Source organism: Vicugna pacos, chromosome 35, assembly GCF_048564905.1.
Source record: "Vicugna pacos chromosome 35, VicPac4, whole genome shotgun sequence".
NCBI classification, from domain to species: domain Eukaryota; kingdom Metazoa; phylum Chordata; class Mammalia; order Artiodactyla; family Camelidae; genus Vicugna; species Vicugna pacos.
Window position 1 is genome coordinate 20,922,808 of NC_133021.1, and position 16,978 is coordinate 20,939,785.

The following is a 16,978-nucleotide window of genomic DNA, read 5'->3' on the forward strand; positions in this document are numbered from 1 at the left end:
CAGTAGATCAAAGTTATGGAGTTCACTAATGTTCTTGCACTTACTTCAAATCCTTTTAAAAGAACTTTAAAAATGTGAAAGGTTGTCCTATTTCTCTCTTACCAAACAGACAGGATCACAATACTCCTAAAATATCAACTTCATGATAGATTTCACTTTTATATATTTATTTCCTGTTAAAGAGAGAAAAATGAGGCACAGTGACAATTCTTTGGAAGCCTGAGAAAATTAGTTTTTAGTATCTCATCCCCAAGACTTCTATAAACGCCACAGATATGTTGCTCACTCTCTGTTTACACCCGATTTTTGTGTAAATTAAGGAATCCATTGTATGTTGTAGTTGCTGACTATTGTTCTTTAAATAAGGAATAACTACCCAGACCTTGTGGGCTCTCCTGTGAAAATAAATGCTGGAAATGATATACTTGAATTGATAAAGGAAAATGAATAAAAATAAGATGAAACACAAAGCAAGCAAATGAAAGCTTTATTGAGACATCAAATATATAGAGTCTACTCCATTCTTGTTTTATTAGCATCTGAAATTTGATATGCATATTAATATCCAGCAAGGAGTTCCCTGTAGATGGAGGAAGACACTCAGAAATCAAATTATTTGACTCAAAGATTTAAAACTATTACAAGATGATTACAAGACAAAGTCCACGGGTAAAATTCAAAAAATACTTGGTCTCTACTGTGTGCTAGATAATATTTTAAGTGGGGGAGAATACGCAATGAACAAGACAAAGCCCTCCAGGCTCACTTAAAATATTGCTAACATGAACTCAAAAACTATACATTGAATTCTTACTTTTTCTTTTCCTAGGCTATAAGTTTAAGGGAAATTGTGTAACAATATTCTTATGGAGGTAGACACCAAAAAATATTTCAGTTCTCACAAATGAAATACTAATACCACCCTCACTCTAGGAATGAAAACATTTCTCTATATTAACCACCTGGACAAGTATTACGTTCTCTGGTTAAATGTTCATTTGCAAAGCTCTGCGATTAACTGTAATTAACTAATTCATTGAGTGTCCTATGAAGGCCAGAAAAAGATGCACTTAGTGTGAGGGAGGATAGCATCCCTAGCCTTTAAGGCACTTGGAATTTACACACGTGAAAAATGCACAAACAGGTCTGAAGTAAATAAAGATACGAATCCAAATATCCAATAAACACAATGACATGTTTCGACTTGGAGATTTTCTTTGCCCTGGTCCAGTTGAAGGTAAATAGGTCAGCGCTTGAGACTTAAAATTCGTAATGTCTCCAAAATCTCTCTCCCTCTTACAAGCAGTTTGAGGCTGTGTCCCCAGCAGAGCTGAGGGAGGCTGGGGGTGGTGGGGGTGTTGCTGGTAGAGTCTTACTCCAGGTCGTGTTGCTAAAGAAGAAAGACGCTGGATCTCATCGTCACTGACATCTTTAAAACATTTTTTTATGAAATCCCGAAGCCCTAGACACAGGCTTTTCCAGGAAAGTAGTTTTCAATTCTGTCTTTTCAGTGGATGTTTGTGATAAATATGAGTCTTGTCTCTCCTGCGACTCACTCTCAGGTTGACCCAGGAAACACGAAATTCTGCCTGGTAGCTGTAACGATCTCTTTCTCTCCCACAGAAAGCACACTAGAGCTGTTCACAGGGATAACCATGACTACATGCCATTTTATTTTTTAAAAGGTAAATCATCTGCCAACTTGGGCAATTTAACTCTTGTTAGTTACAACTTACTCAGAATGGACCTCAGAGCCATCCCCAGTGTTTCCATTGAAAGCTTCCTCTAACCAAAGGATCAGCCAGTGTCTTCTGCAAAGGACCAGAGGGTAAATATCATCACCTCTGTGGGCCATGCAGTCTTCATGGCAACTATTCAACTGTCACTGTAGCACAGAACCATCCATAGGCAAGACCTAAATGAATGAGCATGCATGTTCCAATAAAACTTTATTTACAACAAGAAGGAGGCTGCACTGGACCCATGGGCTCTAACTAGTTCTCACCCCCTTCTCAGACTCAAGATAGGACTGCTCCCCAGTTTATCCAGTCTTGGCCTATCTCTGGTGGCCTTCTCCCTTTTTATGCAATATACCATCCTCTCCTCTTTAAACAGAATCTCCCCAATACATAGATCATTTGATATTGCTTCATTTACATTTCTTACATGGCTGTTTTCCTTCAGTCTGATATTCTGGAATATATTCCTATGACTTCTGTCTTATTTCTACCCATGGTGATACACGCTTTGGCTAGAGAAGAGCACTTCCTAAGTGAAAGCACATTTCCTGCATTAAATGAGGACTACTGCGTTTGTAAAATTTCCAGCCATCAGTAACTATTGCCAAATAGAGCAAGGCTTCTAATTAACAAATTCTGAATTCTAAATGGTGTGCCAGACTGCTTAATTCGATCTGTTGCCTTTTAATTCCCCGACTGGAAGTCTTGGGCTTGGCTTTATCCCCATCCAATCAGTTCTTTTCTTAAATCTAATCTCGGTTGTCCTGTAGGTCATGTTAATTATTTCCACTAATGTATTTGTTTATCGCAGGTAGAGGACCTCTAAGTTTAGAGAACTAGTAGCTCATAGTTCTGCTAGTTTTATCTCCCAGGCAACAAAAGCAATACCTGACCATGGCTTTGTTTGTTTTTCAGGTCTTATTCTTTTCTTTCTCTTTCTCTTTTGTCTGGAACCTCTACATTTATAACCTAATAGAATATTAAAACTCAAACAAAGGACACAAAAGAAGAATAAGGAGCGGGTTTCACTAGAGAAATGAAGTCTGAGGTGAAGATGCTGTGCTGGAGATGGCAGCACACAAGGGTGAAAAAGTAAGTGGTGAGGATTGTAGCAAGCAGGCGGGTGAGTGCTTTCCTGGTGCCCTCCCCTCCTAACTCCAGTTTCCAGCTGTTTCTCCACAGCCCGGCACCTGCCAGACATGAGCTGGCCTGGAGGACAAAAGCAAACCTCTGCCCAGGCCAATAAGGAAAAGCTTAGGCAAGATTTTTCTCCTCTTGTGGCAAGATCTCCTGTATTCATTTCCTGCTGTTCTGAAACAAATGATCACAAGTGTAGTGGCTGAAAGTGATGTGAATGTATTATCTTACATTTCTGGGAGTGAGAAGTCCAAAAGCGGGCTCATGAGGCTAAAATCAAGGAGTCAGCAGGGAGGCATTTAGGGAAAATCTGTTTTCTTGCCTTTTCCAGCATCCAGAGTCTGTCTGCATTCCAGGGCTCATGGCCCCTTCCTCCATCTTCAAAGCAGCACAGTAAAATCTTCAGTCTTGGTCTGACTCTGACCCTGTTGCCTCCCTCATTCACTTAGGAGCATCCTTGTAATGACATTGGGCCCACCCAGATCATCCAGGGTAATCTCTGCATCTCAAGGTCAACTGATTAGCAAACTTAATTCCACCTGCAACTTTAATTCCCCCATAACATAATCACCAGTCCCAGGGGATATCTTTGAGAGGCCATTATTCTACCTACTACATTAACTGAGTCTAGAATTCAATAAGTGAGAATTGTGGAGGCAACCTTATGTATATCTTGACAAAATTCCTGAATCTTAAAATTAGAAGTAAATTTCACAAGATTTTAGATGGAAGTTATAGTGATTCTCACACACACACACACACACACACACACACACACTCCCAACTGGTATTAAGTTTATCTGTAGAATGAACATGGAAAATGACAGACATCTACAGGCTACCAAGGAAAGGAACACCCCGCAATCCAAGGAATGTGTGTCCATCTAAGACATCATTTGCCCACCAAGGAATATAATGATATTTATTTATGAATATGCAAGGGTTCCAAAAATACATTCCATGAACTTCATCCAAGGACAATATTCAAGGAAAAAACCTTTAGCCAAACAACACAATGTTCAGAATAGAGATCAGAAAAATAAAAAGAGAAAAGAGTGTTCAGTAATGAACCTTGAAATTGAAAAATCATCACACCTAAATAAAGAACAGTAGAACATGAAGATTAGAAATCAGAGACTTCATTTATTTGACTGACCATATATGTGGAAATCTAATTTGTAATTTTAATTGATAAGAGAAGCCTTGAAAGGAAGGTGGTCTTTGATGACATAAGTCTTTAAGGGGTATGTTGATATTGCTTTTCTTTGCAAGACAAGAAAGAGAATGAAGAAAAATATTTACATCCTGCTGGCTACTACAGCACTCCAAATAAACAAACAAACAAACAACAGTGTTGGAAACTACCTAGAAATGTCCACAGTCTCTGAGGTTAAAGTAACTCAGCTAGAGATACAGTCCTCAAATTTCCTAATAGCTATGAGAAAAAATAAGACTTCTTGAGAAATATGAGTATTTGACAATCAGACTTGGAAATATAATGGTTTAACCACAAAGCTTGAAAACATTGTTGTAGGAAATTGATTTTGTTCACTTCAGCTGTGAATTAACTCATCAGACCTGGGATAAATAACGTACTGCTCAGGATGTGAACTTTTCTGGCCTTGTGATAATGAACCTATGACACTACACTTTCTGCTGTTTCTCAGAAAGGTTTTTGTCCCCCCCATCAGTTCTTTTCTCAGCAGCTATAGAAATAATCCAAGCCGCTTCTGATAGATCCGATTCATATACAGCACAGAGTTTCTTTCTTCCACACACTGTAAAATGCTAATAACAGTCTTGTACTAAAAGTTATAAATTCAGCAAAACCTAGGAGTTGAGGAGAGGAGAGGGTTAAATAAAATTAAAAGTATTCTAAATTTATCTTCTTTCTGGTGCATGGGGAGAAAACAGTGGTAAAATAGAGTATCTTAAGTGTAAAGGAATAGTATTCTATTTTCATATACTAGTAAAGTCATGATGCTTGATTATGAATGTACTTTTCACAAAGAGAAAAAAACTGACATTTTCAAAGGCTGAAATTTTAAAGACCATATTCTCTGATCATTATCCAATAAAATTTGACAAAAAATAAAAATATGCCTCTGTGACTCAGAAAATCAGAAATTCACTTCTAAATACAAGTCAGATAAAAGAGAACAATTTAAATGAAACCATGAACGGTGGAGAAAGCAATGAAAGGAAGGCCACTGCATTCTAAAGCCACTGGAACACAATGAAAACTGTCCTTGGTGTAAAATTTTAACCTTGAATGCTGTGGAGGGCGGCCCCAAGACCATTCTCAGGCTTAATGATTCACCAGAAAGACTCACAGAGCTCAGAAAAGGAAAAGATCATGCTCACAGTTAGTGCAGGAAAAAGAAGTGGATTAATATCAGCAAAAGGAAATGGGATGATGTCCAGGAGAAGCCAGGTGCAAGCTTCCAGGTATCCTCTGCCAGTAGAGTAACACAGATGTGCCTAATTCTCCCAGCACTGATGTGTGACTACATACACAAAGTGTTGTCAACCAGGGATGCTCCTCTGAGCTTCAGCGTCCAGGGTTTTACTGAGAATCAGAAACACAGGCACACAGTGTCTGCATGACTGATCTCAGCTACTTAGACTCCAGCATTCCAGAGCAAAAACAAGCATTCACAAAAAAATCACATTGCTAGCATAAATTATCTGATGAAATTTGGTACTGCATGGCCCAAGGCTCCAGACATGCAGGAACACCCTGATTAGGCAGAATTTTCTAAGGGCTCAGAGCTCATCTCCCAGCACTTGGCCAAGGGCCAGCCCTGAAGACAGCCTTCCTTGGGAATGTGTGGAGCTTGAGCAGCCAGACCTGCTAAGTTTCTTGCACAATACCTCCATGATTATAGGGGCAAAAAATTAAAAGAAATGTAATGTTAGTCTTAAGAAATTAGAAATAAAATCAAAAACAAAAGAGCACAAAAAGAAATTCAGATAGCAAAATAATATAGAAAAAATACATAATAAGAGGTTGAATGTATCCCAAAGCCAGTTATTCCAAAAGACCAATACAATAGATAAAGTCTCCTGAGCTTAATAAAGTAAGAAAGAGAACAGACATTGTAACTGATGCCACAGAAGTAAAAATGATTTTTAAGAGACTATTATGAACAATTACACACTGACAAATTAGATAACATAGAAGAAATACATTTCTAGAAAATATTACCTACCAAGGCTGAACCTTGAAGAAACTGAAACCTTGAACAAACTAATAATTGATGAAGGTACTCAAAAACCTCCCAACAAACAAAAGCCCACAACCAGATGGCTTAAAGAATTAACACCAACCCTTCTCAAGCACCTTCAAAAAACTGAAAAAGAGGGAACACTTCCAAACTCATTTTATAAATCCATTATTACTCTGAAACCAGAGCCAAAGATACTACAAGAAAAGAAGACTACAGGTCAATATCTCTGATGATGAACACAGATGCAACAATTTTCAACAAAATACTAGCAAACTGAATTCAATAGCAATTAAAAGGCTCATATACCATGGCCAAGTGGATTTTATTCCTCAAATGCAAAGATGGTTCAATGTATGCAAATCAATTAATATGATACACTATATTAACAGGTTGAGAGATAAAAATCAGATGATCGTCTAATTAGATGCAGAAAAAATTGACAAAGTTCAACATCCTTTCATGATAAACACTCTGAACAAAGTAGAGAAGATACGTACCTCAAAACGATAAAGGCCATATATGAAAAGTCCATAGCTAACATACTCAACAGTGAACAACTGAAAACTTCTCCTCTAAGATCAGGAGCAAGACAAGGATGCCACTCTTGCCACTTCTATCCAACATAGTAGTAGCCAGAGAAATTAGGCAGGAAAAAGAAATAAAAGGCATCCACATTGAAAAGGAAGGAGTAAAATTATTGTTGTCTGCAAATGACATGATCTTACATGTAGAAAGTCCTAAGGACTCTACAAAAAACAAAAACTGTCAGAACTAATACAAAATATGGTATAGCTGCAGGATACAAAATCAACACACAAAAATCCGTTGCAAACTATCTGAAAAGATAACTAAGAAAACAGTCCCACTTACAGTCAAAAAGAATAAAATACTTAGGAATAAACTCAACCAAGGAGGTGAAAGACATGTACATGGAAACTACAAATCATTGATGAGAGAAATTAAAGACAAATAAACGGAAAGACAGCCTGTGTTTATGGATTGGAAGACTCACTATTGTTGAAATGGCCACACAAAACAAAACTCTATGCATATTCAATGCGATCCCTATTAAAATATCAATGGCACTTTTTTTTCCTAGAGAAAACAATCTTAAAATTCATATGGAATCACAAAAGAATCCAAATCTTGAGAAAGAAGTTTTACTTAATACTTACATAATACTTTCCATAATACTTCCTGATTTCAGAGTATATTACAAAGCTATAGTAATTAAAACAGATTAGTACTAGCATAAAAACAGACATATAGACCAATGGAACAGAATGTAGAGTCCAGAAAGAAACCCATGCATATACAGGCAATGAATCTTCAACAAGGGTGCCAAGAATACACAACGGGGAAAGGACAGTTTCCTAATAAATGGTGCTGGGAAACTGGATACAAAAGAATGGAATTGGTCCCTTATCTTACATCACACACACAAATCAATACAAAATGAATTAAAGACCTAAGCATAAGAACTAAAACTATAAAACTTCTAGAAGAAAACAGATGAAAAACTTCATGACTTTGGTCTTGGCAATGATTTATTGGATATGACACCAAAAGCCCAAGCAACAAAAGCAAAATTAAACAAGTGGGACCACATCACATTAAGAAGTTTCTGCACAGCAAAGGAAAAAATCAACAGCATGACAAAGCAACCTATGGAATGGGAGAAAATAAGACCCCAAAATACAAGGAACTCCTACATCGCAATAGCCAAAAATTAAATAACACAATTGAAAAATGGGCAAAGGGCATAAAGGGACATTTCCCCAAAGAAGACTTATAGATGGCCAACAGGCATTTGAAAAGATGCTCAACATCACTAATGATCAGGGAAATGCAAGTTAGACCCTTAATCAAAACAAAGATACACTATGAGGAGACATTAAGACATAACTTCTTCACACATCAGGATGCTTATTATCCAAAAAGCAAAAGATAGCAAACTGGTGAGAAAGTGGAAAAATTGGAACTCTTGTACACCGTAGGTGGAAATGTAAAATATTATAACTGCTATGGAAAACAGTATGGCCTTTCCTCAATAAAGTTAAAAATACAGCCACCATATGATCCAACAATCCCACTTCTGGGTATTTAGTCAAAAAAATTGAAAATCAGTATCTCAAAGAGATACTAGAATTCTTGCTTTCATTGCAGCATTATTTATAATAGCCAAGATATGGAAACAAATTAATTTCCGTTGATAGATGAGTGGATAAAGAAAATGTAGTGGATACATACAGCAGAGTATTCAGTCATAAAAAAGGAAGGAAATCCTGCCATATGCAACCAACATAGATGAACCTGGACATTACGCTAAATGAAAAAAATCCAGTCACAGAAGGACAAATACTGCATGAGTCTACTTATATGAATTATCTAAAATAGTCCAACTCATAGAAGCAGAGAGTAGACTGGTGGTGACCAGGGGCTGGGGGTGGGAGTAATGGGCAAATTGTTCAATGGGTATAAAGTTTTAGTTACCCAAGATGAGTAAGTTCTAGAGATCTGCTGTACAACACGGTGCCTGTAGTTAACAATTCTGTATTGTACACTGAAGGGTTTTTTATACGAACAATGATGCTTATGCAGAGAAATTTACTGAATATTTTTTTCAAAATTCAGCCTCTGATGGTATAACCACAAGCCATTTTAAATCGGCTAGTTTATAAGCATAGTATCACATTTTTTTATAACCTCTTCATAATCTTGCGGTTTTACAGAGTCTTGTTTTATAGACACCATGATAATTAATGGAATGAATTTAAATTGTTTCCCATTCTTTCTTCCCTGGTTCCTTTCTTTTTTTATCTTCCCACTGATAGTCTTTGGCAGCTCTTAAATAAATTCTACCTGTTTATATCAAGGGAAGAAAATTAACCCAAAAGTTTTCATCTTTAGACAAAGTCAATTATATAGTAGTTCTGTTATGAACTATTCAATAGCACTTATCTTTCTGGGACATTTGTAAAATGCTGTTTTGTTTTTTTTTTTAAATATACATGCTCCTGAATCTCCTTTTTCAGTTGTTCTTGATCATGTGACTTGTAATCAAGGTTCAGAATAATAAAAGCCTTTACTACTTAAAACAAATATTTGAAGCACACACACACACATACACACACACACATACACACATACACAAAGAGTTTGATAAGAGAGTAGACCTCAAGTCAAGGGTTTTCAACCACCAAAAAAGGGGGTGAAGATAGAAGGAAACTTTCGGAGGTAATGGATATATACATATATGTGTATATATATTACCTTGACTGTGATGATTTCATGAGTGTATGTATGTATTCAAACTCATCAAATACATATATATTAAATATATGCAGTTTTTGTATATCAATTATACCTCAGTAAATCTGTTAAAAATAGTTTCCAAAAATAAAAGAGATCAAAAACATATACAGAATTAGGACTGAGAAAGAAAACAAGATAAGGAAGGCATTAAAATCATTTTTTAGAATCCTAGATATAATTCATAGCAATTAAGTTCAAAGCCGAGAGGAAATGTAGTTTTTGAGCAAAATATAAACTGCCAAAATTGATCCCAGATTAAACAAATTACCAATAGAAGAAATTGAAAAGATGATTAAATATTTACTATAAAAAATACAGCAATACTATGTATTGTCACAGCTGAGTTCTTACAATAAAAGCCTAATTTGGGTATTATTTATACAATTCAAGACCACAAGAAAATATTAAAAGCTTCCAGATTCATTTTATGAAGTTATTATAACCTCTATTTTAAAATTGATAGGTGGAATCTGGGCAAGCCCTCCTAGATTCTGATTTCCCAGTTTAGAACTGGTATCTAGATCACTATAGCAACTGGCCAGAGGTTGATGAGAGCGATTCGAGTTTCTGAATATGGTGGACCAGAAGTGCTGAAACTCCAGTCGGATGTAGCTGTACCGATTCCAGAAGAACATCAGGTTCTAATCAAAGTGCCAGCCTGTGGTGTGAACCCAGTGGACACATATATTCGCTCTGGTACCTACAGTAGGAAACCGCGCCTCCCCGCTACTCCTGGTGTAGATGTGGCTGGGCTGATAGAAGCTGTTGGAGAGCGTGTATCTGCTTTCAAGAAAGGTGACAGAGTCTTCACCACCAGCACGGTCTCGGGCGGCTATGCCGAGCACGCGCTGGCCGCCGATCACACCGTTTACAAGCTGCCGGAGAAGCTGGACTTCCAGCAAGGAGATGCCGTCGGCGTCCCGTGCTTCACGGCCTATCGCGCTCTGCTCCACAGCGCCTCCGTGAAAGCTGGAGAAAGTGTTCTGGTTCACGGAGCTAGTGGAGGAGTTGGACTAGCAGTGTGCCAGATTGCTAGAGCTTATGGCTTAAGGGGTTTGGGCACGGCCGCTACTGAGGAAGGACAAAGGGTTGTTTTGCAGAATGGAGCCCATGAAGTGTTTAATCACAGAGGAGATAATTATATTGATAAAATTCAGAAACCTGTTGGTGAAAAAGGAATTGATGTGATTATTGAAATGTTAGCTAATGTAAATCTTAGCAACGATTTGAACCTTTTGTCCCAAGGAGGACGAGTAATAATTGTTGGCAGCAAAGGTCCAATTGAAATAAATCCACGGGACACCATGGCAAAGGAATCTAGCATAAAAGGAGTTACTCTCTTTTCATCAACTAAGGAGGAATTTCGGCAGTTTGCAGCAGCCCTTCAAGCTGGAAAGGAAATCGGTTGGTTGAGACCTGTAATAGGTTCTCAGTATCCGTTGGAGACGGTGGCCCAGGCTCATGAAGATCTCATTCACAGCAGTGGCGCTACTGGAAAAATGGTTCTTCTCTTAAAATGATTACTCCTTTCATGGATTTCCTATTAGAAGTTTCTTACAGTATCTTTGCTTTAATTGGCATTCATTTGATTTAGTAAGTTTCTTATATTAAAAAAAGATGTATCTTTAGAAATTATAAGCATTAGAGTATGATTTATTTCATAGCTGGCAGTATTCTTTAAGCCTCTACCTCTCATCAGGGAGGCATCAGAGTAGGATGTTAGTGGTCACTGGGCATTGGAGTGCATTGCAGAAATACCTAATTGATGCGTGATCATTAATTCCGTATCTTTGACTAAAACCTGCTCATTCAAAATAACACTGCTTGATTTCCAAGCCTACTTCTCCTTCTACAGGTTCTTTAGTCTCTGATTAGCCCAGAATTATATTGGACTCTGAAATTTTCTGGACTAAATGAGACCCCCTTTTCAACACTTATCTCATCTAGATCTACAAGACTCTCAGAAGGGCAAGATAACCATGTCCAGAGAAATTTGTTAGTTTTCCAATAGTTTCCAAAATAGTAGAACATTGACTAGGTTAATGAATGATTACCAATGATCCATATCTTTTGTGAGGACAGCAGCCTTATCTTTGATATGATATGATGGGTACATAGTTTCCAAATAGATACTCCTTGATTGATTCAGCTTCAAAGTAGATTTAGAATGATCTGTTTTTGTGATGGGGGTCATATATTTTTCTTTAAACTAATGAATTTAACACACTAAAAAAAATAAAAAAATAAAATTGATAAAAAGTTGTATGAAAGGAAAAAGAAACAAATCTCACATGAATACAAATGTAAAACATTCTACTAACAAATAGAACCCAGCAACATATCACAGGAATAATACATTGTGAACAAGTAGGATTTATTTCATAAATTCATGGATGTTTTAATATTATAAAATCTATCAACATAATTTGCTACATTGATCATTGTAAAAAGTAAAAGCGTGTATCATGACATTGGATGATAAAAAGTTACTTAATAAAATTAAACAATTTAGTCTAACAAAATTCTAACTAATGTAAGAGGAGCAGAAAGAAGTACATATTGGCGGCGGGCGGCGGGCGGCGGGCGGCGGCCGCCGACTATTCACCGCCCATCAGGCCGCCGCCAGTCGCCGTTCCGCGGCGCGGTGCACGGCTTCTCCCGTGGCGCGTCGGGTTCGGAGGGTCGGCCTCCAGGCAGAGCTCTCCCGATGGAACTCTGAACCTCAGCCTCCGCGTCCTCTCATCTGAAAAGGTTTCCTGAAAGACAGAGGAATGGAGGAATCGCTAAGCCAGACGCAGCGGCTGCGTGAGCAGCAGGTGGCCAGCTCTGAGGGCGGGTATGTGCGGCAAGTCACCCGTATGAATCGCCTGCACCGGTTCTTACGTTTCGGGTCTGAAAGTGGGATTTACTATATCAAAGAACAGAAGCTGGGCCTTGAGAATGCTGAAGCTTTAATTAGGTTGACTGAAGATGGCAGGGGATGTGAAGTGGTCCAGGAAGTAAAGTCGTTCAGTCAAGAAGACAGAACCGCAAAGCAGGTGCCTCTGCTCTTCGCCCTCGCCGTTTGTTCCCAGTGCCCTGACAGGAGCACCAAGCAAGCCGCTTTCAGAGCTGTTTCTGAAATGTGTCGCATTCCTACACACCTCTTCACTTTTATCCAGTTCAAGAAAGAGCGTAAGGAAAGCTTGAAATGTGGCATGTGGGGCCGTGCGCTCTGGAAGGCTATAGCAGACTGGTACAATGAGAAAGGTGGCATGGCCCTGGCCCTGGCAGTGACTAAGTGTAAACAAAGAAATGGCTGGTCTCACAAAGATCTGTTAAGATTGTTGCATCTTAAACCTTCCAGTGAAGGACTTGCTGTTGTCACCAAATATATTACAAAGGGCTAGAAAGAGGTCCATGAATTGTATGAAGAAAAAAGGCACTTTCACCAGCACAATCTTAAGAGGTCCACGCCATCAGTGATCACGATAAAAATCCGAAGCTACTTCCCAGCTAATCTTAATCCAATGACAAAAGATAGTAAACAGTATAGTATGTGTATCATACTCAAAAAAAAAAAAAAAAAAAAAAAAGGAAAAGTTAAGATGAGCCCAACGTTCTGTCTTCTAAACTAGCTCTTGGGAAGTAGCTTCAGAATACTGTAGCCCCCTCTGTCCAACAGAGAACTTCTTGTTGATAGACACTGTGAAATAGTCAAGACCGTTTTGCTTTGGTGAATAATCATGTTTGTACTTAAAAGAAGTGAGAGCCCAAAACGTAGGTAATTCCATATCATGTCACTTGTGTGAGAAATGCTTAAAGGTTTCTTGAGTGTTTTCATCGGGAAAGGACAGCTTTGGTAATGTCCAAATACTCTGAAATGCACTGGACCATGTGAATGTGATAGAATATGAAAATCCATCTGTAAACTTTTATACCAAGGGGGTGGAAAAACCGCAACACTTAATTAAATTATGAATGATTTTTACAAATTCCTTGAACAGTTTTCTACAGCCACATAAATAGCAGGTTTCCTAGCCAGTGAAAAATGTATTTTGTTCTATTTATACTTGTAGAATTGTTACCATTAACCACAAACTAATGGAAACCCCTGAAAAGAGATTCTAAAGTATGTCAGCTGAGGCAGTCTGTTTGGTATGCTTTTGTTTATTGCTAAGGGTCATGACTTGACAGTTTCCTCTGACTTATAACAATATAGCCACATGTAGGCACATTTTCTTTTTTTCATACTCTTAAATGAAAACATAAAATGTTTCAAGCAATTTAACTTCCCCACTCATACTCTGAAAATATAACAAAAAATCAACTGTAACCAGACTAGTTTTTTCCTTTAAAATCATTTTTTTAATTACTTTTAACTATTTTTTTTTAGCAAACTGTAAATAGGTTTTAGATACTTCTAATTGTAAACACGTCAGTGGCCTCCTGTCTCTTTGTCCATTGTGCATTTGTGGCAAAACCTTTTTTGATAGTATAAAAAAATAATAAAGCAGGCTAAGTTTTTCAGGTATGAAAGGCAGTTTTTGAGTGGCATATCAACACTAACCAGTCTGTAAGAAATTAATTTTTCTATTTTATTTGTGTATATTAAACTTCCTGTTTATTATAAAGTGCATTATTTTCATGAGCAAATATCCTTTCTTTGTGAGGAGGTTAACCTGTTGAAATGCCAATATATTTGCTCATAATTATATGGTTGTCTAAAATAACATGCACATAAAACTTCAGGTTCTATGTATTGTTCTTTAAATGTAATTAAAGATTTACTGGGGATTTATAAAGGCCTTCTCACTATTGTATGAAAAGCCAAACTAGTAAATGTAAATTATAGACTTTGGTGTGCTTGGGGGTTAGAGGTTTTATGTTTATGGGGAGTGGGGCTTAAGTAATGTTAGAATTTGTATACTTTTTTCGTGTGTTTCATGAGAAATTTGGGCTCTAGGAGTGACAAGAAAATGTTCATTTTAAACTTGTTTGTCGTATTAATGCCTTCACGGCAACTGGTAGGAATATGTAAAATATTGTGATCTACCTGAGGTTTTTTGGTCAGCAAAGCTAGTAGCCCCACCACCCCAAAAAAATACATTGCTTCTGTCATTCTGCTTTTTGCCCTCTGTCAGGCATTGGATTTGACATGTTAGCTACTTTTAATACATTAAAATACCACGTTCAGATTGAATTTAAATTTTAAAGAACCTAATAGAATCATGTAATAGTACTTGAATTCTTTAAACCCTAGATCTTCTTAAATTAAAAATTATAACATGATTAACTTTTTATTCCTAATAGAAATGTTAAGTGGAACATAGCATGAATGTTTCTTTCTTTCAGTTTTATACTATTTCTATAGTAGTTTTAGACAGATACTGTTTAGGAACTAATAGTAGATCAACCAAAGCAGAAAGATTAGATGTGACCTTTTTGAAGTCACATAGATAAGTCTATTAAATGGGTGAGGGTAAGATTTAAGAAAGAGGAAGAAAAAAGAACTAAAAGCCACTGCACGAGGTAGCTTTATTTTCAAATCATGGCGCTCTAGAGTTGGGAGAAACCTGAGAGATTGCAAAGGTCATTTTTTCCTTTAGGCTAGGGACCCGAGGTTCTTGAGGGGCTTCAGAGCCCTGGCCCTAGGAATCTGCATCTCTTCCTCCCCAGGGCATGGGGAGATGCTGACTCACAGAGCAGGGGGTGAAGTCCAGTTCTTCTTCTGTCTTTTTAGGTATTAGGAAATAATGTAAATACATGACTGGTTTAGGAGTAGACAAGCAGAGAAATTGTGAGCATGTATACTTTTGTAACTCACTGTAACCCTCAAGCACAATTAACATCTCCATAACCCGCGTTGCTATATAACATAGTCCTGTAGAAAGAATAAAAAAAACTTACCTCATTATGAATAACATGTACTCAAGTGATCAAGTTTTATTTTCTGTATTACTTTTAGTGTTACTGCTGATTAGGGAAACGTTGCTTTTTAAAAAAATCCTAAGAAAAATAAAGTTAATTTCCTTGGGAAAAAAAAGTACATATATAAGATAAATTGTATTACAAAGAACAGTCAACCTGAAAGGTGTAGCGCTAAAGCCATTTTCATTAAAACCAGAAACAAGGCAAGGACACTTGCTATTTAGATGAAGACGTAATGCTGCTTTGGAAAATCTAGTAAATAGAATAGTACCAGGGGAAAACAAATTGGGACTGTGTTTGAAAAGAAGAAAGAAAAGTTTTTGTCGTCGATAAAATTGTATGCCTAGAAAACCCAAAAGCCCTGGTTAAAAAAAATTTTGATTAATAAAGGAATCAGGTTAAGGTATATAGAGACAAGAAAAATATACAAAAGTCTTTATAGTAATAATCATCTCTGTGTTATAATAACCAGCTAGAAATTGAAACAGGGAAAATTGAATTCTCATTTGTATCAAAAGTAAAAAAAAAATATGTAGAATAAATTTATTCTAGCAAAGGACTTATAATGTAATAAAACCCATAAAGTTTTATTGAAGGACAGAAAGCTAATCAGAACAAAGATACACTATGAGAAGACATAGAGATGTAACTCCTTAAACCATTTATACATGCAATTCTCATACGAATATAATTTTTGTATATTTAATTTACATAATCTAGAGTTCATATGAAAGAACAAGAGTTTGAAACTAGTCCAAAGATTATAAAAAGAAACAGTGAGAGGAAACGTGACTGACACATATTTAACAGTCATTGTAATCCAAACAGTATGCTATTTGCATTTGATTAGACAAATATATTCATGAAACAGATTTCTTAGATATAGATCTCATTAGGTAGATATATGAGAGTTTAATATAAAAACATTCAGTCCAGTGGAGGGAGAAGATGATTTATTTTATAACTGGTGCTGACATAACTGGCTATCCATAATTTCATTTTATTTTATTTATGATTCACATACTGTAATGCTTTGTTTTATTACTGAAGTATAGTCAGTTTACAACATGGTGTCAATTTCTGGTTTTACAACATAATGTTTCAGTCATACATACACATACATACATTTGTTTTCATATTTTTTCATTATGGGTTACTACAATATATTGAATATAGTTCCCTGTGCTATACAGAAGAGACTTGTTCATCTATCTTATATATAGTTGTTAATATTTGCAAATCTCATGTCAGTTCTGAGTCTGTTTGGTCTCAGATTCATTTCCTGTCCTTCTGTTACTCCTTGAGCCCTTCGAGGCTGCCTTTTCCATTCTCCTTTGACAAGTAGTCTGGCTGGGTTCTAGCCAGGGGGAGGCTGTGGGCGATACCTGGGCCTCAGGGGGGAAGGGAGAGACAAGGTATTTCTCTGCATGGGGGGGCATCTCCAGCAGCAGCTGCATCTTGTCATCTTCATAATAGCTTCAGCTCCTGTGCGACAGGTCTCCTGGGGACTCAAGCTTCAGTCGAGGAAATGCACCAACAGACAATTCCTAGAGGATAATACAAATGACTTTTCTTTTAGGCTAGGTTCCCCAAGACACAGACTCTGACACCAGGGTTCAAGGGGCATATCTGGGAGTGGGGAAGTAA

At 37.1% G+C, this 16,978-nt stretch overlaps 2 protein-coding genes across 2 annotated transcripts in view; one reads left to right on the forward strand and one right to left on the reverse strand.

The window, feature by feature from the left end:
* The first annotated feature begins 9,919 nt into the window (after positions 1-9,919).
* CRYZ (crystallin zeta) lies at positions 9,920-11,636 on the forward strand. The gene has a single exon (XM_031685107.2). The coding sequence runs from the start codon at positions 9,970-9,972 to the stop codon at positions 10,939-10,941; it is 972 nt and encodes a 323-aa protein (XP_031540967.1). The 5' UTR covers positions 9,920-9,969; the 3' UTR covers positions 10,942-11,636.
* Positions 11,637-16,043: 4,407 nt separating this feature from the next.
* The window catches only part of ST8SIA6 (ST8 alpha-N-acetyl-neuraminide alpha-2,8-sialyltransferase 6), a 137,474-nt gene continuing 136,539 nt past the window's right edge, over positions 16,044-16,978 (reverse strand). Inside the window, exon 9 of the mRNA XM_072955068.1 lies at positions 16,044-16,878. The gene's annotated coding sequence lies outside the window, so the exon portion shown is untranslated. The remainder of the gene's footprint in view (positions 16,879-16,978) is intronic.

Excerpts from the sequence above, each read along its gene's own strand:
- CRYZ (XM_031685107.2), top strand. The coding sequence starts at position 9,970 with ATGAGAGCGATTCGAGTTTCTGAATATGGTGGACCAGAAGTGCTGAAA.